This window comes from Malus sylvestris, chromosome 12 (assembly GCF_916048215.2).
Source record: "Malus sylvestris chromosome 12, drMalSylv7.2, whole genome shotgun sequence".
Taxonomy (NCBI): Eukaryota; Viridiplantae; Streptophyta; class Magnoliopsida; order Rosales; family Rosaceae; genus Malus; species Malus sylvestris.
The window spans coordinates 20175305-20198684 of NC_062271.1; the positions used below are offsets into that span (position 1 = coordinate 20175305).

At 36.4% G+C, this 23380-nt stretch overlaps 4 protein-coding genes across 4 annotated transcripts; all 4 read left to right on the top strand.

The window, feature by feature from the left end:
• Positions 1 to 636: 636 nt before the first annotated feature.
• On the top strand, positions 637 to 1759 carry LOC126592228 (F-box protein At2g39490-like). Its single transcript, XM_050257952.1, has 3 exons — positions 637 to 930; positions 1140 to 1269; positions 1464 to 1759. Exons 1-3 carry the CDS (start codon positions 637 to 639, stop codon positions 1757 to 1759), a joined length of 720 nt encoding a protein of 239 aa, XP_050113909.1.
• Positions 1760 to 3742: 1983 nt separating this feature from the next.
• Positions 3743 to 7964, top strand: LOC126594010 (diaminopimelate epimerase, chloroplastic-like). The gene is made up of 9 exons (XM_050260208.1): positions 3743 to 4179; positions 4303 to 4470; positions 5458 to 5528; positions 5700 to 5757; positions 5947 to 6126; positions 6415 to 6499; positions 7135 to 7194; positions 7292 to 7365; positions 7705 to 7964. Exons 1-9 carry the CDS (start codon positions 3895 to 3897, stop codon positions 7819 to 7821), a joined length of 1098 nt encoding a protein of 365 aa, XP_050116165.1. The 5' UTR covers positions 3743 to 3894; the 3' UTR covers positions 7822 to 7964.
• A 4626-nt stretch (positions 7965 to 12590) lies between these two features.
• Positions 12591 to 18895, top strand: LOC126594600 (kinesin-like protein KIN-5B). The gene is made up of 24 exons (XM_050260977.1): positions 12591 to 12863; positions 13096 to 13283; positions 13371 to 13500; positions 13597 to 13752; positions 13860 to 14197; positions 14283 to 14421; positions 14688 to 14785; positions 14888 to 15044; positions 15131 to 15200; positions 15271 to 15347; positions 15444 to 15497; positions 15571 to 15651; positions 15734 to 15845; positions 15948 to 16034; positions 16268 to 16443; positions 16521 to 16682; positions 16764 to 16871; positions 16948 to 17106; positions 17188 to 17271; positions 17354 to 17559; positions 17797 to 17898; positions 18000 to 18109; positions 18206 to 18357; positions 18458 to 18895. The coding sequence occupies exons 2-24, from the start codon at positions 13117 to 13119 to the stop codon at positions 18638 to 18640; spliced, it is 3108 nt and encodes a 1035-aa protein (XP_050116934.1). The 5' UTR covers positions 12591 to 12863; positions 13096 to 13116; the 3' UTR covers positions 18641 to 18895.
• Positions 18896 to 19156: 261 nt separating this feature from the next.
• LOC126592229 (zinc finger protein ZAT11-like) lies at positions 19157 to 20487 on the top strand. Its single transcript, XM_050257953.1, has 2 exons — positions 19157 to 19160; positions 19764 to 20487. The coding sequence occupies exons 1-2, from the start codon at positions 19157 to 19159 to the stop codon at positions 20357 to 20359; spliced, it is 600 nt and encodes a 199-aa protein (XP_050113910.1). The 3' UTR covers positions 20360 to 20487.
• The last annotated feature ends 2893 nt before the right edge of the window (positions 20488 to 23380 follow it).

Here is a 23380-nt window from a genome sequence, read left to right on the forward strand (position 1 = left end):
CCCTAGTCTTTTAGAACCTTGGTACCAAGTTATGGGAACTTACATGAAGTCTTTTGTTTTCCCTGAGCAATGGAAGCTTTCTCTCAATGTTGTTGCAAGCAGTGAAGACGCACAGATTACTGTGGCCAAGGCCACCAAGGGAGTTGAGAGACAGCTCCATCTCGAGTTCTTTGAATCATTGGAAATGGCGAAAGATTTGAAAGGTTTGTGCCTCCACAAAAATCTAAACAGATGGTTTTTGTGGTGTGAAGCATCTCCATCTCAGATCAGTTACTGGCCTCACCGGAACTTTGGTGTCGGATTTGTTCTCCAATTGGCATGTTCTTGAGAGCTTGAAGCTTGAGAAGTACATGGGATTGCACAACCTTGATGTAGAAACAAATAGCCTCAAGAACTTGGTGGTGGAAGATTGTTCAAACATGGTTTATATTACAGTTTCTGCAAACAATCTCAAGTCCTTTTGGTATGATATGGCGAAAGATTTGAAGGGTTTATGCCTCGACAAAAACCTAAACAGATGGTTTTTGTGTTGTGAAGCATCTCCATCTCAGATCAGTTACTAGCCTCACTGGAACTTTGGTGTCGGATTTGTTCTCCAGTTGACATGTTCTTAAGAGCTTGAAGCTTGAGAAGTGCATGGGATTGCACAACCTTGATGTAGAAACAAATAGCCTCAAGAACTTGGTGGTGGAAGATTGTTCAGACATGGTTTATATTACAATTTCTGCAAACAATCTCAAGTCCTTTTGGTACGATGGTGTTCTTCCTCGGATTGTTAGGTTAAGGGATGTAATGAGCTTGGTTCATGTGGTGCTTGATTTGAAACATGGACCAGGCAGCGATCAGTTTAAATTTGATGAATTTCTGTCCAATATCTTAATTTTTGTCAAGGATGTTGAGGTTCTCACTACAAGTGGCTGGATTCTTGAGGTATGCTTATAATGTACTTTGGATTGAACATTGTTTGGCTTCTTACACATAAAAAGTCATTGTCCTTGTACATAAATCACAGTCTGACACGTATACAAAAACAACTCATTATTAAAATCTCAATAGGAAATTTTTTTGCATACATATCAAATTGTAATTTGTCTAGTACACGTAAAAAGTCATCGTCCTTGTGCTATATTTTGTTTAAGTGGTTGTGTTCAGGTGGAGTGATTTTTGGATATCTTGAGTTCCAATTCAACAAGCTAAAGTCATTAACTTGGGTAGACTCTTTGATCAACAAGAACAAAAGAGACTCCATTGCTTGCTTCCTAAATGCATGTCCTTTGTTGGAGAAGTTGTTAGTTGAGGCAAGTGTTCTAGTTTTTAACAGATAAACGATTTTTGGTACCCAATACTTATATTTATTCAATCTAATGCCTAGAAATAAACATATGTGTGTAAAGAGAGAAACATGATGTGCGGAAATCACTTCGTTTTTCAATATTCGTTTGTGAATATATATGCTTTTACAGTTTTACTGACTCTTCCTCTCATTGTGACGAGTAAGCGGATTGACAGCAACCTCAACAGCATCCCCCGCCCATATTTCCACCATTGCTGTCATGACTTTCATCTCTGGATGGACTTCTCTTCTGTCAGGTTCAGCACCTCACAGCTCAGATACCTCAAGAGCGTTGACTTTCTGGGATTCAGTGCCAAAGAAGATGAACTACTACTGATGGATCTTGTACTTGAGAAGGCGATTAAGCTCAATTCATTCACTTTTAACACTCACAGAAAATTGAAAATTGATCAACCCAAATTGTAACGATCTCACATCAGAAGTCTATAGTCACTTTTCCGTGTTACATAACCTCAATCCCACATCGGATATGCTGGTAGTCAACTTTTTTAATTTTAGTCGAGAAAATTGTTGGCAAATGTGTACTAGATACACTAGAACAAAGTAAAATTTTCAATGAAATTATATTTTAATGAAATTGTTGGAACAATGTGTGTAGGATACACTGGAAGATAGTAGTATATTCTCGATAAAATAGATGGACTTGTAAACTGGAATGCAAGAGAAGGATTTAACCTTTTTTTTTTAATTCTTGTGTTTTAACTTGTTAGAGAGGTGAAACCAGTTCCAAATTTGAGGAGAACGAATTATAATAATCTTTGGTTTTATCTCATAGATTATGTACCATAATCTAAACTCAGAATTTGATTAGAAAAAAGGGTTGTGGTGAGCTTAAAAATGATGCTAAATGGTAAAATGAAGCACACTAGGTCCATTTCATTAGCAAATCGTATTTCTTTTTGGTCCTACATCGACAGTTAAGAAAGATGCTTAACACTTTATATAGCCCACTGCATTTTTTTTCCATCGCATGGGCTATAGCAGCGGATATACTAACCCCCAAAATCTTAAATCGTCACATTGACTAGAACAGATATACCGCTGAAACTCTAAATCCAAAATTAATACTTATAGGCCTAAACATCTAGTTGTAGCCGAGCCATCCATAAATATGGAGGACAAAACTACTGCTACTCACAAACAACAGCCGTTTATCAATCACGTGTGGTATGGTAGTATATAGTTCACAGTGCAGCAGTGGTTAGATAGATCATCAGCGAGCTCGTGAAAGTTTCTGAATATGCCGATTATCCTTTAGTTCTTCGCGGTCATGCAACTTCGGTAAAAAATACCTATTATTCACTGAAGCAAGAGAGTTTTAAAATATAGCAACGTATATTTGATAAATTACAAAGAAATACTTGTTGCAAGAATGTAGACGAGTGAAAACAAAAACTAAAATCTAAAAACGAAATTGTTATCAAACAACTCACATGGTTCTCTTATAATCCCATTAGGCACAAATGTGGAAAACAACTTTGGCACGCCAATTCCAACAACACAAAAGTTAGTAGTACTAGGACAAAAATCCATCCCAGTAGAAATAATAAGTTGATGCCCAGTTAGCGTAACTTTCGAGGGGATCTAATTGACAATTTATAAAACTTTAGGGGTAAGAAAGTTAGAATGAAAATTTTCAGTGCCATACTAGAAATAGGTGAAAACATTGGGTACAACAATCAAGGTTCTAAAAGACACTAGACTTTAGTCAGACGGCGGGCGACCTAGCGTCTAGATGGCTAAACTGGGCCTTGGTGAATTTAAGTAAATTTATAATATTTCGTGTAAATAAGTGTCTACTTATACTTAAAATATATTAGCATATGGGCACACATAAACTGTATGAGAATTTTTTTTGTTTTTTTTGTTTTTGAAATAAAATGAGAGAGGAAGAGAGTGATAAAGAATGTGAGAGTGAGAAGTTTTATTTTTTTTATTTTATTTTAATTAGAAATATGTTACGATTACATGTAAGTGACGTTTTGAAAAAAAAAGTACAATTTGATTGTGTGAAATTACATTTATGCCCCATATTTTTTATTCATGTTCTGTTTCAATTAGAGAGTTAAACTGGTAATTTCATATGGTTTTGGTTGACAATGAGTGTTTTATTAATTAGTAGAGATATAAGTTCATCATAAACTACAAAATAGAATGACATATATATTACAAAGTATTGAAACATAATAAAAACATGGGGAACAATGATATAATATGTGTTCATTTAAGTATGCAATATGTCTCTTACAATTTATTAAAAAAATAAAATACAAAATAAAAGTGATTTATTTTCTATCTAAGTGAATCGTGACCTATGCAGATGCCTAGGCAGGTCTGGCCGGGCTAGGTGAGTCTGTAGACGGTTTAAGAGCAGGTTTAAGCGTTGTTTTTTAATTTTCAAAAGCCTAACGGGGACGGTGGGCGGCGGGGAATTTTAGAAAGTGGGTACAGCACGTCAATTGAACACGTTGTTGCTACGACCAACGGCAAGTAAATAACAATTAGGTAGTCTGTGAGCCGCTACGCCTACCATCAGAGCCATGGGAGCCATAGCCGCCGCCATCTCACTGCCTCTCACCTCCCCAACTCGCCGATCCCTCACCTTCCTCACCGCCTCTGGTCGACCTTCTTCTCCGATCCTGAAGCTCAACTCTCCCTCTGCAGCTACCTCGCCGAGAGCTCCTACTCTCCGTGTGTCGGCGGTCTCCTCTTCCATGAGCGTCGAAGCCGTCGAGAAATCCTCCCCCGCTGCCTTTCTCGACCGGAGAGAAGCCGGATTCCTCCATTTCGTCAAGTACCACGGCCTCGGAAATGACTTCATCCTGGTATTCAATTTCTCTGAAATGTTTTGGATTTTTTGCAATTTTTGAAATTTATTGGCATTGAAGAAGTTAGGGTTTAGTTGTTATCGATTCTTTGTTTTGATTGTCTGGTATTGCGAGTGATAGGTTGATAACAGAGGTGCTTCGGAGCCTAAAATTAGTCCGGAGCAGGCGGCAAAGCTATGTGATCGGAACTTTGGGATTGGTGCCGACGGAGTGATCTTCGCACTGCCGGGCATCAATGGCACTGATTATACCATGAGGATTTTTAATTCTGATGGGAGCGAGCCCGAGGTGAATCACATTTTCCTAAATATCGGTTTTAAGGGATATTCGGAAATATAGCCATTTTAGAAATCGCTTATTGAAATATAACCTACATTTTCTAATTTTTATAAAACTAACCAAAATTAGAGTTAAAAAGACTTAATTCCCTTAACTTTCTCTTAACACTCGCGTGCTGTCTCTTAACACTCCTCATCTCCATTGAAACGCCACCACCGAACTTCGCTTTACCCAAACGTAATTGAACCAAGTGATCACGCCAAGCAGTAGTCGCAATACTAGATGAAGAAACAGTCAAAACTAACAAAAGTTTTCTGAAATCTTATTTGTGGTGTGGCTATGAACCCAGTCGAGGCTGTCAAGCATCCTCACGGAGGAGGTAATCACCACATATTGGACATGCTACAAGAGTCAGGCGTGACGCTCCTCCTGGGCAGAAGGTTGGTCTCATTGCTGCTAGGGGGACTGGTCGTCTCAGGGCAAGTTGCTGCAAAGGTCTCTAAGGCAGACAAGTGATGAGATTACATTTACCACTTTATCTACATTTGCCGTGTTTGGACTGTTAGTATTTTATTCAAGACTAGTTTGGTGCATTTTGTGGAGGAATTTTGTTTAAGAAAAAAAAACAATGGGGATGAAGATTTAGAAAGAAAAAAAAACACCACGTACGATTCTGGAAGCAGGGAAAGTTTTAAACTAAGGGCAATAAGTCTTTTTAACTTCAATTTTGGTTAGTTTTATAATACATGAAAAATGTAGGCTATATTTCAATAGGTGATCTCTAAAATGGCTACATTTCCAAATTTCCCCTTTACTTGATTGTTTGAAATGTTAATTAGATGAGTGATTGCCACATTGTATTGAATGCAGACGGTCTGAAATGGCAATGAACATTTTGCATTTTATTGAATGGCAGTATTGTGCATGAGTCATGCATTTCAAACTTCTGAACTTTGATATTAAATTTTGGAAATTGATATTAATTTTTGTTTGTAGATGTGTGGTAATGGAGTCCGGTGTTTTGCCAGATTCATTGCCGAGCTGGAGAATTTGCAGGGAAAGTATAGGTATGGTAAAGTTGATTCCATATATTGATTATTGTTTTTGTTTAACAATGTTTCCTTGTATATTGCATTGTTTGCTTTAGTTGTTGTTTGAATTTAACATCAAAAAGTGAAATTTATTTAGGCACATACAAATGGGTGTAAATTTCTAACGGTATATGTAAACAATTGCAGCTTTAAGATTCATACTGGTGCCGGTCTAATTATTCCTGAAATTCAAGAAGATGGGAAGGTATTTTCTTGTTTATATTATGTTCCAGTTCAAGTAAAGTATTTCGGATTGAGATGTCTAACATTTTGCAAAGCATGTGACTTTGAAAAATTTATGACAATGTTAATTGCCTCTCTGGATGCCTTCATCATGTGTTAAGTATTGGATGTTTATCTTGACCTTAGCAGACATCAATTTTCTTAATTACAGGTCAAAGTTGATATGGGGGAACCGATTCTTAAGGCATCAGATGTACCTACAAGACTGCCTGCAAACAAAGATCAATCTGTCGTTAAGTCGGGTCTCGATGTAGATGGAGTAACCTGGAATGTAACTTGTGTTAGTATGGGAAATCCTCATTGTGTAACTTTTGGTACAGAAGGAAGCCAGGTAATTATTGCTAGAATAACTTGGGACATATTCACTCTTATGAATAACTGGGAACATATTCACTTTTGCAAGGCTTATGTTGCAGACATTTTTCTCAATTGTCTTCTCTATAATGCTTCTGTTCCATCTCAAATGAATGACACAATGTGGGTGGAATAAAGATGATTGATTAATAGTTTCGTCCAGCATATCACATCCTTTTCAAAACATTGGAACTTTTCATGAATGACTACGCTCAAAAAATCCGTAGTTTCTGCTTGTGACTTCATGTTTTTGTTAATTGAACAGAATATGAAGGTTGATGAATTGATGTTAGCTGACATCGGTCCCAAATTTGAGAATCATGAGGTGTTTCCTGCACGAACTAACACAGGTTTGGATTTATTTGTCTGTGGAAATGCTTTTTTTTTTTTTTTTTTTTTGAGCAGTTAGATTTGGCATATTGTTAAGTAAGAGCACTATTACATGCTGCAGATGATAGGTTTTTTTTTGGGTGCTTATCCATTGCCTACACCTGTTGACATGACAGATGATTGACCGTGCATAAATTTGAACTTTGAGATTTCTGGTATCCTTCATTTTAAAATTATTGGAATAGTGCTTGCTTGCAGTGGGTATTTTAAGATATACTTTGAAAAAGACATACTCACAAAATTGTCCGGCACTGACACCTTGTCTTTGAATTTACAAAGTTAGAGTGGAATATTATTCGAAAACAGCTACTCATAGCTTCTATGCTGAACTGCCTAAAATTGTAAAAAGAACTCATGCGATGTGCAATCCAAATATGATATTGGGTGCTTGAAGCTTTTCCTTCTCCAATCTTGCTTAGAGCTTGAGACACAGTTTCAAGATTCGATAATGATCATACTACATATTCTAGTGCAAATGAAATATTTGGTTTCAATCAAAGTTCTTGGATCCTTTGGTCCTGTCTTGTTCTTAATTTGTCATTGTTCTGAAGCGTTGATTTTGTATTCACAATTTCCATTTGATTGTGATTGACAGAATTTGTGCAAGTTTTCACTCCTTCACACCTAAAGATGCGTGTTTGGGAGCGTGGGGCAGGTTAGTTCTGTTGCAACCAAAGAAGAAGTTATTATACCTTGATCTGATACCAAATCCAGTTTTTTTTAATGGGAAGTATAATTATTTTTCATTGCAGGAGCAACACTTGCTTGCGGAACTGGTGCTTGTGCTGTAGTTGTTGCCGCAGTTCTTGAGGGGCGTGCTGAGCGAGTAAGTTTTGGCATATTTTTTTTTGGATATATTAAAAGAATTTAATATAGATGGTTTATTTTTTTCACATGAAAATGAAATTATTCCACTTTTATAAGCGCGATACCCCTCCCATGCGCGGTACCAACCATGAAAAACGAGGGGTGGGTAGTCGGATACATGTGGCCTAACAACTCAACAGCCACGTGATTTCCTAAACGTAATGTGGGGAAAGTTTAGTGTCTTTGACTGTTGCTTATTCATCTATCGTAAAATTCCAGATCACTTCATTGTTACTGTAGTTTCTTTTACTTGCTGTCCACTTCGCTAATCTTTTTTATGCTTATCATTTGGACGTAGAATTGCACGGTTGATCTACCAGGAGGGCCATTACAGATTGAGTGGAGAGAGGAGAACAATCACATCTACATGACAGGCCCGGCTGAAGTCGTATTTTACGGATCAGTGCCTCTATGATTCTTTTCACTGCGTTGTGTTTGTATGAAGAAATGAAGATAGATTTTGTAATTTAAATTCATCTGAGTTATGTAGAATTGCAAGTCAAAGAAACCAGTGGAGTCGGAGACATTCAATATATCATCTGCGTTTGCTTTATGAAAGTTGAATCCCTCCAATGGCATCCTACACTTGGGCTCCATAACGAAATGGTAATGGGAGCCAAATGGCCATCCAAAATTTTACATCTAAATAATAATTAGGGGCAGGTGTTGTCGAGTCTTATTGGTTAGAGTAGATGTGCTCTTCTTATGTATTCAAGTTCGAATTGTTTTCCATGCAAGTTGGAATACTACTAGTATAAAAATAAATGGATTTTTATCATAAGTGGTCCTTGAAATTGATCTACACTATCGAGATGGTTTTTGAAATTGAAAATTAATCAATGTAGTTCTTGAAAATAGATGTTGCAAATCAATGTAGTCATTTTGTTAGAATTCTGTTAAATTTTTTGTTAGTGTGTTGATTTAGCACATATGTAGACCCATAAGTTTACTAGATATTGCCACATAGACAAATCATTAAAACCTACACAAAAATTTAATTTGAAATCATTTAAAACCAAATTCAAAATGAGTAAATAAAAAATTAAAAGATTTGGTGAAATTATTTTTGAAAACAATTTTTTTATAAAAATGCAGGTAAATATTGGAAAAAGCCCTAAAAGTGAAATAGCTCATTGGTGTTTATTGTGGAAAGCACTTTAAGTGCTTATGTTTCTCTAAAACTCTTTCAGTTATTTTAAAAAAACGTACAAACGAGTACAAACACGTCATCTTCTTGGCTTCTCTCTTCTTCGAAACCCAGCTGCCAACAACAATTCTCGACATTTTCTTCTTCAAACACCGCGACTACCCTTGTCCACTCGCACCACCATCAAGAGTAACTTCCGGGCCGACCACAGAGGGTATGCGAGGGCTCTGCATCCCGAGAAGCCGGAGCAGGACGATAGCTGCCGCAACGGATGCGTCCGGTGCGCGTGAAATGTGTATTACGACGATGATAATAATCAGGACCTGGGCTTCTTAATTTGCCAATTCCCTTGCCATCTCTCCCACCCCAGCCACTATCTTCTGACCTGCACCGCACCCCTGACATCGTTGTTCTCTACCGGGGCTTCTTATTTTGTTGAACAGCTTTTTGTTCTTTTATCTAATCATTTTGAATTTAGTTTTAAATGATTCTAGATTAAACTTTTATATAGTTTTTAATAATATAAGAGAAATTCTAAAAGAAATTTTGATGAAATTCTAAAAGAAATACTACATTGAGCGGCACTCATATTGAGAGATTACATTTATTGATTTTCATTTTCAAAAATCATTTTAGTGATATGGGTTAATTTCAAAAACCAGTTGTGATAAAAATTCAAAATAAACTAATAGTTTAGAGACACGCCATTCAACACTTTTGATACAAGTAAATATTAAAGAGAGAAAATCGAACTCAGGATTCTGAGTGCGGGGGTGAATGTTCATTATCAATTGGGCAACAAGCCTCTCGCACTCCATTTTCACATTGTACCTTTTAGTCTAGAATTATGCTAGGCTTGGTAATTTGCGTGAGCATGGATGATTGCGAGCCGTAGATACAAGTGGGCTTCACAATCACAATGCGCAACAACTCAATCATCCATGCAGCCTAGAGTTAAGTTAGGGATCGTTTGATAACCATGCTCAACAACGAAATGGTATTAAGACAACGACTAATAATCAATCGCGCATACTGCCTTTTCCTATTCAGTTTAATGCGGTTTCATCATAATGATGTCCTATCAAGTTTGCAATGGCGCTCCACGCTCGGGCCATCCTGCATTGTCTCCTCGTGTGGCAACTGCCCAGTTAGCTTTTACCAAGCCAAATCACACCTCCTTTAATCATTACTTTAACCTTGAACGACAGTTCAAATTACATAAGATAAGCCTTGCAACCATCATTCATCTTGATAATTTTTGAAGCCTTTTTACTTGATCGACATGAATCAGCTCTTTTATGTTATAGCTTTGCTTCGTACGATGGTTCATTTGCAAGTGGAGAATTAATTGCTGATATATGTAAACTCATAATAAGAGAAAAAAAAAAGACAACTGGTGACAAGTCACGATTATCCATCCATTTCGGGAGTTGGAAAAACTCATAGAGGCATTTTAGTCTACCATTGGCCACAAGTTTGGCTTCCAGACCAGCAGCGGGTTTCGAACCCAATACCTCAAGTATTTAATTTGAAAGAAGCCTCGCAATTCGCTCTTTACAACTGGGTCACCGGCTCGTGGTTTACGAAATATAATTATTGTTACGGTAAATCTTAACGTTTTGAACTAATTTCAATGATATTGAGATTAATTGTGTAATTCCGCACATATAATTTGTTGAGAGGTTATTCCACATTTAGAAAAAAGAAGCTTCCATGAGTTAATAATGTGCACATACATTTGGATACTGACATATGTTCATACATTTGGATACTAACACATGTTTCTTGTTTTTTAAAGCTCAAGAAAAATTAATTAACATGTCTATTTTTTTTTAAATGATAAAACATGTGTTAAAACATCATTGGACAAAAATCAAAAAGTAAATATATAGGCTAGTCACTAGTGAGTACTTAAGTTCATCCAAAAAAAAAATTAATCAACATGTCTATTATTTTTTAAAGTAATAAAACATGTGTTAAAATATCATTGGGCTAAAATTAAAACGTATGTATATCCTATTAGATTTTCATCATTTATGTCTAAAGTAAGTTCAACATGAAAGTTCTTGTAGAATTATGAATGCTTAACGATTGAGTTTACAATCCCAAGTTATATTCAATGATGATTAACTATATTTAGTCTAGTGCTTAAATCTGTTGTTTTCTATAATTAGGCTAGTGGTAACTACAAGTATAGAGAACCATGGTGGAGAAATCAAGATGATGAATCTAGACTGATTTCTCTAAGACCATCTATAAAGGAGATGTTAAACTAAAATGTAAGTTTTAAAGCCTATGTGGCAACACGTTTATTAACGTTTAAATAATAATTCAATCAAATTTCATATTATTTAGTTTACAAAATTTAGTCTCTATAACATTACATTTTTTTTAAGTTTTGTTCTCCAATCCACATCATGCCACGTAATAATTGGTAGAAAAATTTAGTCTCCATAACATTACATTTTTTTTAAGTTTTGTTCTCAAATCCACATCATGCCACATAATAATTGGTAGAAAACTAATGTTGTCCTTTTTACTGTCATTGTTGATATGGACTTTTTAACATCTTTTTTGGAGATACTCTAACATTTTTTTAATAAGGAATGATGTAATATTGTAATATTATTGAAACGATAAAATTACAATGAGCAAATACTACTTGAAATTGGACCAAAAGAAAAAAAGATGTGTTATTCTCACCCTCATGTTTTATCTTCCCACCCACCTTTTTATAATTTTTTTTAATTACAAATTTGTCCATTTGTAAAATGACTTAGTTACCCCCTTTTGCATTACTTTCTTCTTCTTCTTCTTTTTTTTTTTTAATTTTTTTTATACAAAAGAAAAAAATAGTTTGGAAGTGATAACTATCACGCTATATTTAGAAAATTTATCTCCCTTAAACGCTAACTCATCATTCCACCATCGGCTTCACAATCTTGCTGGCGCTCCTGCATTGCAGCAACCACCGCGATTCGTCTCTCTGCTGCTGCTATTCCTTTTTGCTGACAGCTCGTTGTTTCTCGGCGAGGTGGTTCTGCTGCTGCTGTATCCAAGCAGCGGCGCGTAGGTTAGCAGGCTTCGATGCAACTATTCTTTCATGGTTAAAGTTGAAAATAGCGGACAGATAAATTAATTGATGATGAGCAGCTAGACAATACTATACGTCAATGACAATGCGAATTGCTATGCATCTCAAAAAGGACACTCAAATTGGAATTTGGAAAGGAAACATGGTTTTTTTTTCTTTTTTTTTTCTTCTGGTTTTTAGAAGGTTTGGTTATATTTTTTTTAAGAGAAATTTATCTCTAATTATATATAGGGTTATTTTAGGAATAATAGTGGGTGGAAAAATAACATTTTAATTTTTTAACTTTTTATAGTGGGTGTAAATATAACGTCGGTGGGGAAATAAGACAACGGGATGAGTTTAGTAGCTCTCAATAAAAAGGGCAATACAATCCGAATAAAATAATAGGCTCTTCAATCCAATTGTAATAGACATCACAACGAAAAGCAAAATAACATCAAATATGGTAAACCTTTTCTAGTGACCAATCCCAACATAATCATCCGAACTTAAAACCAACATGATTTGCAGAGGATCAAACTTAACCAAGAATAAATCCTCATTAAGCTATCAAATTAACAATTACAACCAATACATATCGACCACAAATCAGGAGAACACCACAAACTTACATAGTGAGACTGCAAATGATAATGCTAAAGAAACCAAATGATGTGATTGTTAATAATTAAATTATTTTTAAAATATTAATTAACGTACTTATTTTTTATTGTGATACATCATTTGATTTGCAAATTTGATCTAAAATTTGGTGTCGCATATCCGACCGCAAAACACGAAGGCTCTCTCTCTAAACTCTTCTTTTTCATTTTTGGGTAAAATTGGAAATCCACTTTTTAAATTCACCCAAAGGCGCAAGTTAACGTACGCGCCTCATTTGAATTTTCACGGGTCGGCCCCACGCAGTTTGAAAAAGCCATAGAAATCCGTCTGGCCCCAACGGCCACTTCCCCCCATACGAAAGTGCAAGGTAGCCGTTGGAGAAACAGACACCACCATTCTTCCTCATTTTTCAAATCTACGATTCGATTCAATTTCGCTGAAAACCCCAAAAGCCTTCCTTTCTTCTAAAGACGGAAGAAAGCTTTCCTTTCTCCGATTCCCCTTTCGATCGCCAAGCCCTAGCTAATTTTCTCTCTGATAGAAAATTTCATAACTTTTGAGTTTGATTTAGCGAATCGAGTCGGGCTTCGTCAGGATATACAAAATCACTGAGGTAATTTCGTACTTGTGATCCCAATTCAATTGTAATCTAATGCAAGGATTTTGTTACCAAGGACGGAATTTAGGGTTTTCTTCTGGTATTGCTGATTAGGGTTAAAATTAAGTTAATTAATCATCATGAAATGTTTCTAAATTTGTTGGTTAGGGCGTTAGGGTTTTGTGATTGTGTAGTTGATTTGGTTTATATGCTTTGATTGTGATGAAGTATGTTGGTGTTGGTTTAGGTTTGGGAAGAGTGAAAAGTGATGGCACTTACCCCTGATCACACTAGGAAAGTTGGGATGGGGGTGTCACCATCCCCTTCTCCTTTTCTTACTCCTCGTCCCGAAAGGCGGCGCAAAACTCTTGAGTACAATCCAAATCGACAGGAAAAGGATAAAGAGGTTAACGTGCAAGTTTTGCTGAGATGCAGGTAAGTTTTAATCTCCTTTTTTTAGTTGATGGTTCAAATTCTGACCTGAAATTTCAATGATCAATTCGTGGGTTGATTTGATTTCAGGCCATTAAGTGATGAAGAGCAAAAGTTGAATGTCCAGAAGGTGGTATCCTGTAATGAACAGAAAAGAGAGGTCACTGTTATGCAAAGTCTAAATAATAAGCAAGTCGATAAATTGTTCACTTTTGACAGGGTATGCTTCTTTAGTCTCCGTTCTGATAATGTTACTTCATAACATTCTTTTATGATCAACATGTAAAAAGTGTTCTTCTTTATTACAATTTGCTAGGTTTTTGGACCAAAAGCACAGCAAAAATCAATATATGAGCAGGCCATTTCCCCGATAGTTAATGAAGCTCTTGATGGATTCAACTGCACTGTCTTCGCTTATGGGCAGACTGGCACTGGTAAAACTTATACAATGGAAGGTGGGATGAGAAATAAGGTATAGAATCTATATTGATTATGTTGTCATCTACCTGCTTTGACTGACAATATAAGATATCTTCTCTCTTCATGGCAAGCGTAATGTACACATATTGTTTCTTGTAGAGTGGCAATTTGCCTACTGAGGCTGGTGTTATTCCACGGGCTATTCGTCAAATTTTTGATACACTTGAAGCACAAGATGCTGACTATAGTGTGAAAGTAACGTTCTTGGAAATATATAATGAAGAAATAACTGATTTACTAGCTCCTGATGAGAATCCAAGAACTGCAGACGACAGGCAAAAGAAATCTATTTCGTTGATGGAGGATGGGAAGGGTTGTGTAATAGTAAGAGGCCTTGAAGAAGAATATGTGTATAGCGTAAATGAAATTTATAGTCTCTTGGAACGAGGATCTTCCAAAAGGCGTACAGCAGACACTCTGATGAACAAGCGCAGCAGGTATGTTTTCATCAGTCACCAAAAAGATATTTGACTCCAGAGGACCACTTCATGTTAACACTTCTCCCTTTTTCTTTGTTTGCAGTCGCTCTCATTCTGTCTTTTCCATTACTGTCCACATAAAAGAAGCAACAGTTGGTGATGAGGAGCTAATTAAATGTGGCAAAATTAATCTAGTGGATCTGGCAGGATCGGAAAACATATCTCGTTCAGGTGCACGAGAGGTACTATAATAAATTTTCTGAGCTTAAGCTTGCTGTCTGGGTAAACATGATCTTGTTAGTCACTGGAATTGCAGCCAGAATCAGGTCCAGATGGTATATTTGCTTGCGTTTGTACATGTTTAGGCGCCTTATGCTGTTCTAGTAGTACAGGTGCTGTCTTAAAGACAATCGAAAAAATGATAAGCCCCTAAGTTAGCTTTAAATGAATCTGCAATAATATTGAATTGTATATCAGAGTTTGATATAACGTGTGCTTAAAACTGTAGGGACGTGCAAGGGAAGCAGGGGAAATAAATAAGAGCTTGCTCACGCTGGGCCGCGTCATAAATGCACTAGTGGAACATTCCACTCATATACCTTACAGGTACGTCCTGATATATATAGACTTTATTTAAACAGTTGGTGGTTCACTATCTTTCTTTCTGTTTTCTATATGTTTAATTTAATGTGCTGACTCTTTTTGCAGGGACAGTAAGCTTACAAGACTTTTAAGAGATTCTTTGGGAGGGAAAACAAAAACCTGCATCATTGCCACAATTTCTCCAACTGCTTCATGCATGGAGGAAACTCTAAGCACACTGGATTATGCCTATCGTGCCAAGAACATTAAAAACAAACCCGAGGTTTGTCCTCGTCTTTCAGTCTTTTGTTTCTTGAAATGTATTGTTCTATGTGATGACTATGATGATGATGGAGTTTATTCGTGCAGGCAAACCAGAAAATGTCAAAGCCTGTGCTGCTCAAGGAATTGTATTCAGAGATTGAGAGAATGAAAGAAGGTTGGATGACAATTGCCTAACCTTGTTTTGGTGATTAATTTAATTTTAACCTGTTCAAAGCTGAATGCAGATATCCGAGCGGCACGGGAAAAGAATGGTGTTTATATTCCGCATGAAAGATTTGTCCAGGATGAAGCTGAAAAAAAGGTCCTTCTTTAAGCTGTATACATACAGTTTGAATAAAGTTCCCCTTTGCATTTGTACTAATGTGTGTACATCGTTTAAAATGTGAAAACTTTGCAGGCTAGGATTGAGAGAATAGAGCAATTGGAGAATGACCTCAACTCCACAGAAAAGGTACATTTTGCTTTCTCCTCAGTTAATTATTCTTCTATGTTATCTTAGTCATCGAACTCACTTCTCCTTTCAGCAAGCGAATAGTTTTCATGAGCTCTATATCAGTGAACAAGAACAGAAGCAGGATTTACAAAGTGAGCTCAAGGACTGCAAGGTCTGCATCATATACCTACATTATTGCTCGACTCATTTTCAGTTTATGCATCTTATCAGGAATTTGATTTCGTCTATTTCAGATAAGTCTGGATAACTGTAACAAGGCTTTGCTTGAACTTCAAGAGGATTACCAAATAGCCACCTCAACCCTGAAAGAGAAGGAGCGTATCATTTCCAAATTGCTATTCTCAGGTAAGGAAATTGAGATATTATTGAGAAATTTTGTACCTCTTTTCTCATATTTGTTGAAAAGCTCTCTTTATTTGAAATAATGGCGGCATGTCTTTATATCAGAAAATCTTTTGATTGGACGGGCAAAGGAGTTGCGCAGTGATTTGAAGAATGCATCAGAGGAAATGAATTCCCTCTATGAAAAATTAGGTATGGTTAATGAACTTCAGTATGCAAGGTCATAAGCATGCCCCATGCAGAAAAGTAACTTGTGTCCTGCAGTTTCGGTAATTGGCAAATGATTATTGTAGTTTTATTTACTTTTCTGGCTGAACAGAATACATCTGAAAAGAAAAGATGATTATTGTAGTTTTATTTTACATGTCATCCAAAATCCCTTCTTGTGAACTACACGCAAGTCAAGTGCTTTTTGCTTTCTGCAGATAAGAAAGACAAGATGGAAGCAGAAAATCAGAGCTTGGTTATGGCATTTGGTTCTCAGCTTGATCGGAGTTTGAAAGACCTGCATAAGACCATCCTAGGGTCTGTTTCTCAACAGCAGTATCAACTAAGATGCATGGAGGAACATGTTCAGTCATACCTTGCGAGTAAATGTGATGTAAGAGAGACTTCGTTATGTCATGTACTATAGATTTACTATAGTTATCTGTTTATTAAAACTATTGCTATTACCAGGCAGCACAGGTGCTGGAATCCAGGATTAAGAAGATAACAGAGACATATAGTTCTGGAGTAACAGCCTTGAAGGAGCTGGCCAACATGCTACAAAAGAAAGCATCATGTGACCTGGAGCAAATAAATGCTAAGACGTTATCACAGACAGTGGCTGTTGCGAAGGTTGTCAAAGAGTTTCATATAACATTCATAGAATGTTCTTGATTTTTTAGCTGAGCATTGTACAAATGTTTGTCTTTATAGTTTCTTGAAACTGCGGTTAAGGAAGCCAATGAGGTCATCCAAGATATTCAGCACTCTCTTGATGAGCAGAAACAGCTATTGGCTTTCTCCGCTCAACAACAAGAGGAGGTAGGTTTAATTCATACTTGTTACAATTTGCACTTGAAAATGATTAGAGGTTCTTAATCTTTGAGTAAAACTGTAGGGATTGCAAAGGAGCTTGATGTCAGCACAAGTAATTTCGAAGGCCACTGGGAACTTTTTTGATGACCTCCAGGACCGCACTTGTCAAGTCATGAGAAATCTTGAAGAAACCCAAATTCAACGAGTCAACCAATTGGTGAATTTTGAGAAAATGTTTGAGGTAAGTAAACCCGAAATCTACAGGTGTGTTTTGATAAGATGGTATAAGAACGACCGATGAACTTTCATTGCTTTGAAACAGGAAGAAGCTTCTAGAGAGGAAAAACAGGCTATGGAAAAAATTGCAATAATAATTGGAACATTGACATCTAAGAAAGCCTCTATGGTAAGTATTTGATTTTATTTGTCACTTGAATGAGTAGTTTGTAGGTATTTTTGTCAATTGACATTTAGGGAAAAAATATTAGGTATCGGAGGCGTCAACCGAGATCCAGGAAAGGAGTAAAGAAGAGAACACCAGGTTGCAAAAGGCAATGTTTAACATGCAAAAAGTGGCAACGGATGCTAGGAAGGAGTTGAGCGAATATTTCAGAAAGGTGGAATGTGATTTTATGAAAGACACATTCTCAGCAGTTGAATCTCAGGCAATCATGGAAAACTGCCTTCAAGAGTGGTAAGTTTATTCATTTTCTTCTCAAATTATATTTTATTTTATTTTTAACCTTGAATCAAATCTGAAAATATAGTGCAAAAAGATTGTATCCTCTGTTTGTGTAGGAAATGAGAGCGCACAATATTCTAATATTGCAGTACCCTATGCAACGTTGAGCATGCGTAACATGCTGCAAGGGGTTTCCCCCTATCAATTTATCACTCCATTTAACTTTTTTCCTTCTCATGGTATATGCAGCTCAGAGAGAGTGGGTTACTCTAGCAAACAGTGGGAAAATGCCCAGTCAGCCATAAATACTCTTAATCAGAACAGTGCTGCAAATATCGAATCTACTGTGAAGTGAGTTTCCGTCCTTTGCAAATATCGAATCTACTGTGAAGTCATAGTTTGTTGTACCATTCCAATGCTCTATTGAAATTTCAATTCCTTGCTTTGAACAGGGAAAATATCTCTGCTAATCATTCTGCACATGAAAAGTTTGTTTCCGCATCTTCCCGTGTGGATTCAGATTTCAATGCTTTAGCCACCGACACATTGTCATGCGTTAATGGTATTCAATTTACTTATGCGACAAACTAAGTGCTTCACTCCCTATACAATATAATCCACTCTTCCAATGCCTAACTGGTGATTTGAAAACTTGCAGATTCGCTAATGCTGGACTATGAAAAGACAAAGGAAATAGACTCCGTGACTGCTGTGTGTGTGGATCAACTCAAATCAGTACAAGAGAAGCATGGTGATGGTATATCAACTATACGAAATCAAGCAGAAAAGTGCCTTGTACAAGATTATTTGGTATGTCGTCACCTAGAATGAATGAGATGTGATTTGTTAATAGTAAACGGTCAACTTCGTTGCATGCCTAATATCATCGCTTGCTGGTATGGTTAAACAGGTGAATAAGCATGCCGGTGCAACCAAGAAACAAGTCATAGCTGTCCCCAGCTTGGAATCTATCGAGGAGATGAGAAGCTCCTTCGATGTCAAAGAAGACGGTACATCTGATAAAAAATTAAAACGGAGCCAAATGGAAATCAAGATCCCGGGTCCTAGAACTCCTTTCGCAGATGTCAACTGAATTCTGAGTGAAGAATTCAAAGTACCTGCTGTATAATGTTCCATTTCAAAAGATCGAAACATGCTCATCAACTAATGAGTTCCGAGTTGTTTTCTGCTGATCGAAAAAGTCCTATGCTGCCAGTGCATGCAGCTCATTCAGAGAGCGATGCATGCCAGGGTTTTCTGCCTCATTTAATCTGTAGAAACTAAGAAAGAATTCTTATTGTAATATTTTGTAGTTCCCGTCAATGAAAACATCTACAAGTTTCTCCAACTTCTCCAACTGATTAAAGTAATAATGTTGAAAACAATCTTACGAAAACTAGAATTTGTCATGAAATTCTTCTAGTGGTACCGTTGAGTGTGAAACCAGAATTTGGCATGAGATTCTTTTACTTGCTATACAAGATAGCAGAGAAAGACTTGCCTACACTGGGATGTCACCTTGGCATCAAGACTTAACAACACGCCGGGTGATTGGTTTGGAATACTGCCACATTAGAGTCTCCGTTTCATGTAATTTCTTTTTGCATCTATGGGTAAGAGAAGAAAATCATAGAAGGAAAACCAATTTAGTCATAAATTCTCAGCTTCCTCTGCATTCGGCAGGCAGCCCACGCTTTATTATTTTATTATCTTAAAATAAACAGAGAAATTAGGTGCATTATTAACTCATTTGCCAATTCTTTTCTACCACTTTGTTTGGTAAGGACTATGCATCATACTTCCTTCTTAAGTACGACGCTTAGTTTAGGTGATTATTCCGTAAATCTCAGTGCTTTTAACAAAAGTGTTTTTCTGACTTCAATGCTTAGAACATCCGAAGTACTCAGAAGCTGCTTTGCAGCTTCCTTCAGAGTTCATAGACATAGCCGGATAGCCCTCCACTGACGACTCGCTGCAACAATTATAACTGGTCCTATTTACCTGCTTTCAAGCCAAAGACTGGGCAACTCTCCCACGGTATATATTGTGTAAACTCTAAATTCATTGCAAAAATACAACGTTTGCAAGTCAAAAGAACAAAAAAGGTCAAACTCTGATTACGAAAAAAACCACCACACTTGCTGTTTCCTTAACGCGGCACAAGCAAACACTAGAAGAAAAATCCTCTATAAATAAAACCACAACTGGATGAGGAGCTTCATCCTTTCACAACATTTTGCATTTCAACTTTTTGAGACATTTGTACGTTTGCTTTTGCTTAGACATGAAGAGAGATATGAGAGCAGAGGAATTAGGGTTTGGAATTAAGGGTTTAGACATGGCAAAGTGTCTAATGCTACTATCATGTGGCATGCAGACCAAAACATGTTCGCCTTCAAACGATGTGTTTGAGTGCAAAACTTGCAACCGGAAGTTTGCGTCGTTCCAAGCTCTCGGCGGCCACAGAGCGAGCCACAAGAGGCCGAGAACATCGACGAGTCATGATGATGAAGACCGTAAAAATGAACCTGACAAGAAGGCTAAAACACACGAGTGCTCGATATGTGGATCAAAGTTCGGCATGGGACAAGCCTTGGGTGGTCATATGAGGAGGCACAAAGCTTCTAATATGAACATGGCCAGTTTTCCTCACGCTCCTTCAGTTGTTTCGTCGAAGATTCCAGTCTTAACAAGGTCAAATAGTAAAAGAGTTATGAGCTTGGAGATGGATTTGAACTTGACACCGTTGGAGAATGACTTGAAGTTATTGTTTGGGAAGATGGCACCAAATGTTGATGCTTTTGCATCATAATTATTTGATGTACTTGTCACATACCATGAGGACTCACCATTATTATTCTCATTAGTTCCAAATTTTATTCGATCATTAATTTTATCAACGTTATTAATTGAATTATCACTTTGATTTTCTTAACTTAATTCTTGTTTTGTTTTTCCAAGTCTTGTCTTTTATTTTACGTACCTAAGTATGATCGTTTAATCTGGTGTGTTTGATTCGTTTACCGATAATTTAAGTATGTCTAATTATGTTAAATAGAAAAAGATTAGAAAATTGTTGTATGAAGAATTCTGTGTATATATGTGGGCTAAATCCATGTTTGAACCAGAAAAGGATAGGTCAGAGGTCCATTGAAATATAAAGATCCTTCGTATGAGCCTTCCGTTGTGGGCTTTCCTTCCGCCTTCCTCTAAACAGAAAATTGTACAGTATTTTATTACATACGATATTTAACACTAATTCATACTAAGAAGAGGAAGGAAGATTTAAAATCGAAACGCAGTGAATTGGAAATGAAGACTTTTAACCATTAGAGCAATCCACTACTTGCAATACTATTTGACTTCTTTGAGTCTTTACACATTTTTTAGCCTATGAATTGAACAAATTTACAAACAATCAAGAAGAAGTGCAAAAAGTAATAATGAGAATGTGGGAAAACAGTGGATTGTGTTGACGGTTAGGGCTTTTTTTTTAAAACTCACTGCATATCGTGTTCAAGCTCTCATCTTCCCTTAATGTAGCTTACTAGTTTTAAATAACAATATCGTTTGTAATAAAAAAAATAATGAAAATTCGGAAAATATTCTCCGTCCAAGAAGACGGCAGAACGCAGTCAGTTTCATATTGGGCTTTGACCCGCTACTTCCTCCTCATTAAACTTGACATTTGCTCTTTTTCCCACCTCCCTAGCCTTTTTATTTGTAAATCATTCAAAACTAATTAAGCATGAGGTCACCACTTAGAGAATTTAGTGGTATTAATCTTTACTTATATGCGAGAGATTTTAGATTTGATTCTCGCTAAAAACAAATTTGGATCACATTATTGCTAGTTTTTTGTGATGCTTAATTTAGATAATCTTGTTTGTTAAAAAAAAATTATGCAAGAAGTCAGTCATTACATTTTATTCTAAAATATAAATTAATGTTGTGTTGTTACACTTAGTGACGGATTCATGAATTTTTCTTTTCTCGACAAAAATTAACGTCACATGCTAGTTTTTTCATGGCTCCCTACCTATGTTTCGGCCTTACAAGGCATCTTTCGAACATTTTGTTTTTATGATAGCCACGCTTAAGAAGAACATTTCATGTGTAACACTGATTTTTAACCATAATGTTTGGTCTACATTTACAGTGTTATTATAGAAGCATTTCGTATCACTTCTATTTCCTAAATATGTCATTTTAACATAAACCTATCTTGTCCTACGTCTGTTATTTTTATAGATTTTGAATCACTTCTCTTTTCTAAATTTTCTTCATCAAGTTTGACTCAACTTATCCTACATCAGACCCCCCCCCCCCCACTTGAAAGAAACTCGACCTCAATCATTTTGGATTGAAATAAACAATGAGCAAACATTCATAAAATTTGAAAAGCAAATAAAACTTGAAACTCATGATTCACCTACTTTTCTAAACTCGTGGAGCAACACTCAAAACTTTAGTTACTAAGAGTATCTCCTATCAAAACTTTAGTTATTAAGAGCATCTCCTATAGGAGATGCAAAATGCTTTGAAATGTGTGTTTTGCATTTTTTGTTGACCGGAAAACTCTCCAACAGAGACATGTAAAATACATATCTTAGCCTGAAAATGTAAATAAAAACCACAATTTACATTTTTAAACATTTTTTAGTGGTGGGTCCCACAAATCAAAGAGAAAAAAATTAAATAGATCTCAAATGTACATTTCTTCCATTGGAGTAGAACTCACATTTACATCTTATGAAAATATAATTGAGATGTAAATATAGTTTTTGCATCTCTCTGTTGGAGATGCTTTATGGAGCTAATTATGATCTAAAACAAGTGCCTGACTACTCTGTTTAATTACCATGAAACTTACACATTCGGATTCGACTAGTCTAAAATAGTGAAGCTAATTAATGTACTAAAAACCCACTAGTAGTTTGAATTGATACAAGTATTTTCAAATCCTTGTCACACACTGAAACAAGCCAAACTGAACATGTTTGGGTTATTATTTAACATTGGGCTTAATGATAATGAGGCCCAATGGTGTCATAGCAAAATGGAGACTTGCCCAAAGCCCAGCCAAGAGGCTTGAAGCAAATTGAAGCCATTTCAGCTAAAGCATAGGCCACGTGCCTATAATTGAAGTGATAGTTGATAGACACCAACTCACCACCAGCCCAAAAAGCACTTTCTAATGGCATGAAGGTGTAAATACAAGATGACTCACTGCCCTTGAAAGCCCTTGACCAAGAACAAAGCCAAAGCAGTCAGGCCAAATTGCCTATAAAAGGAGAAAGAGACATCAGAGACAATAACACTCAACCAATCAATCAAAAGACATACAAACTCTACTCTCAAGCCAGTTTGTACCCAGAAAGTTGAAAATTGTCTAGATTCAGTCTTTTTAGCTATAGTTCCCTTAGAAAATCTATCTTTTGTTTAGTGTAAAAGCTCTGCTACCTTCTCGTAAGTGTTGTAGTATCGATTCCCTCATGTAAAACCTGTTTACCATCCATCCCTTTTACCTTACAAACTCTATAAACTCAAAGAGAAGTGGTTACAAGACGTTCGACCTTGCCAGACAAGGTGAAATCTTGCCCGACTCTCTTTGTTTGTACTTTTATTTAGTAAATCTGTCGCTTAATGTACTTTTTAGCATGCATTCAAGTTATTTCCAACTATTTTCTAGCTAAGAGTTCTATTTGCATTCGAATATGGTTAACTTAATAAACCTATTTTCATTAAGAACAAACTATGTTCAAGGATATGGTTAAGAGGGCCCTGAACTCCTTTCATTTTGGACATACAAGATTATGAACTAAAAGTCCTT

Bases quoted from the DNA above. Each gene is read 5' to 3' on its own strand.
- LOC126592228 (XM_050257952.1), top strand. From the start codon at position 637: ATGGGATTGCACAACCTTGATGTAGAAACAAATAGCCTCAAGAACTTG. The intron at 931-1,139 runs GTATGCTTATAA...ATTTTGTTTAAG, and splicing joins CAAGTGGCTGGATTCTTGAG to TGGTTGTGTTCAGGTGGAGT. The intron at 1,270-1,463 runs GTCCTTTGTTGG...ATGCTTTTACAG, and splicing joins TGCTTGCTTCCTAAATGCAT to TTTTACTGACTCTTCCTCTC.
- LOC126594600 (XM_050260977.1), top strand. From the start codon at position 13,117: ATGGCACTTACCCCTGATCACACTAGGAAAGTTGGGATGGGGGTGTCA. The intron at 14,786-14,887 runs GTACGTCCTGAT...CTCTTTTTGCAG, and splicing joins TCCACTCATATACCTTACAG to GGACAGTAAGCTTACAAGAC. The intron at 15,201-15,270 runs GTTGGATGACAA...AGCTGAATGCAG, and splicing joins GATTGAGAGAATGAAAGAAG to ATATCCGAGCGGCACGGGAA.
- LOC126594010 (XM_050260208.1), top strand. From the start codon at position 3,895: ATGGGAGCCATAGCCGCCGCCATCTCACTGCCTCTCACCTCCCCAACT. The intron at 5,529-5,699 runs GTATGGTAAAGT...AAACAATTGCAG, and splicing joins AATTTGCAGGGAAAGTATAG to CTTTAAGATTCATACTGGTG. The intron at 7,195-7,291 runs GTTAGTTCTGTT...TTTTCATTGCAG, and splicing joins TGTTTGGGAGCGTGGGGCAG to GAGCAACACTTGCTTGCGGA.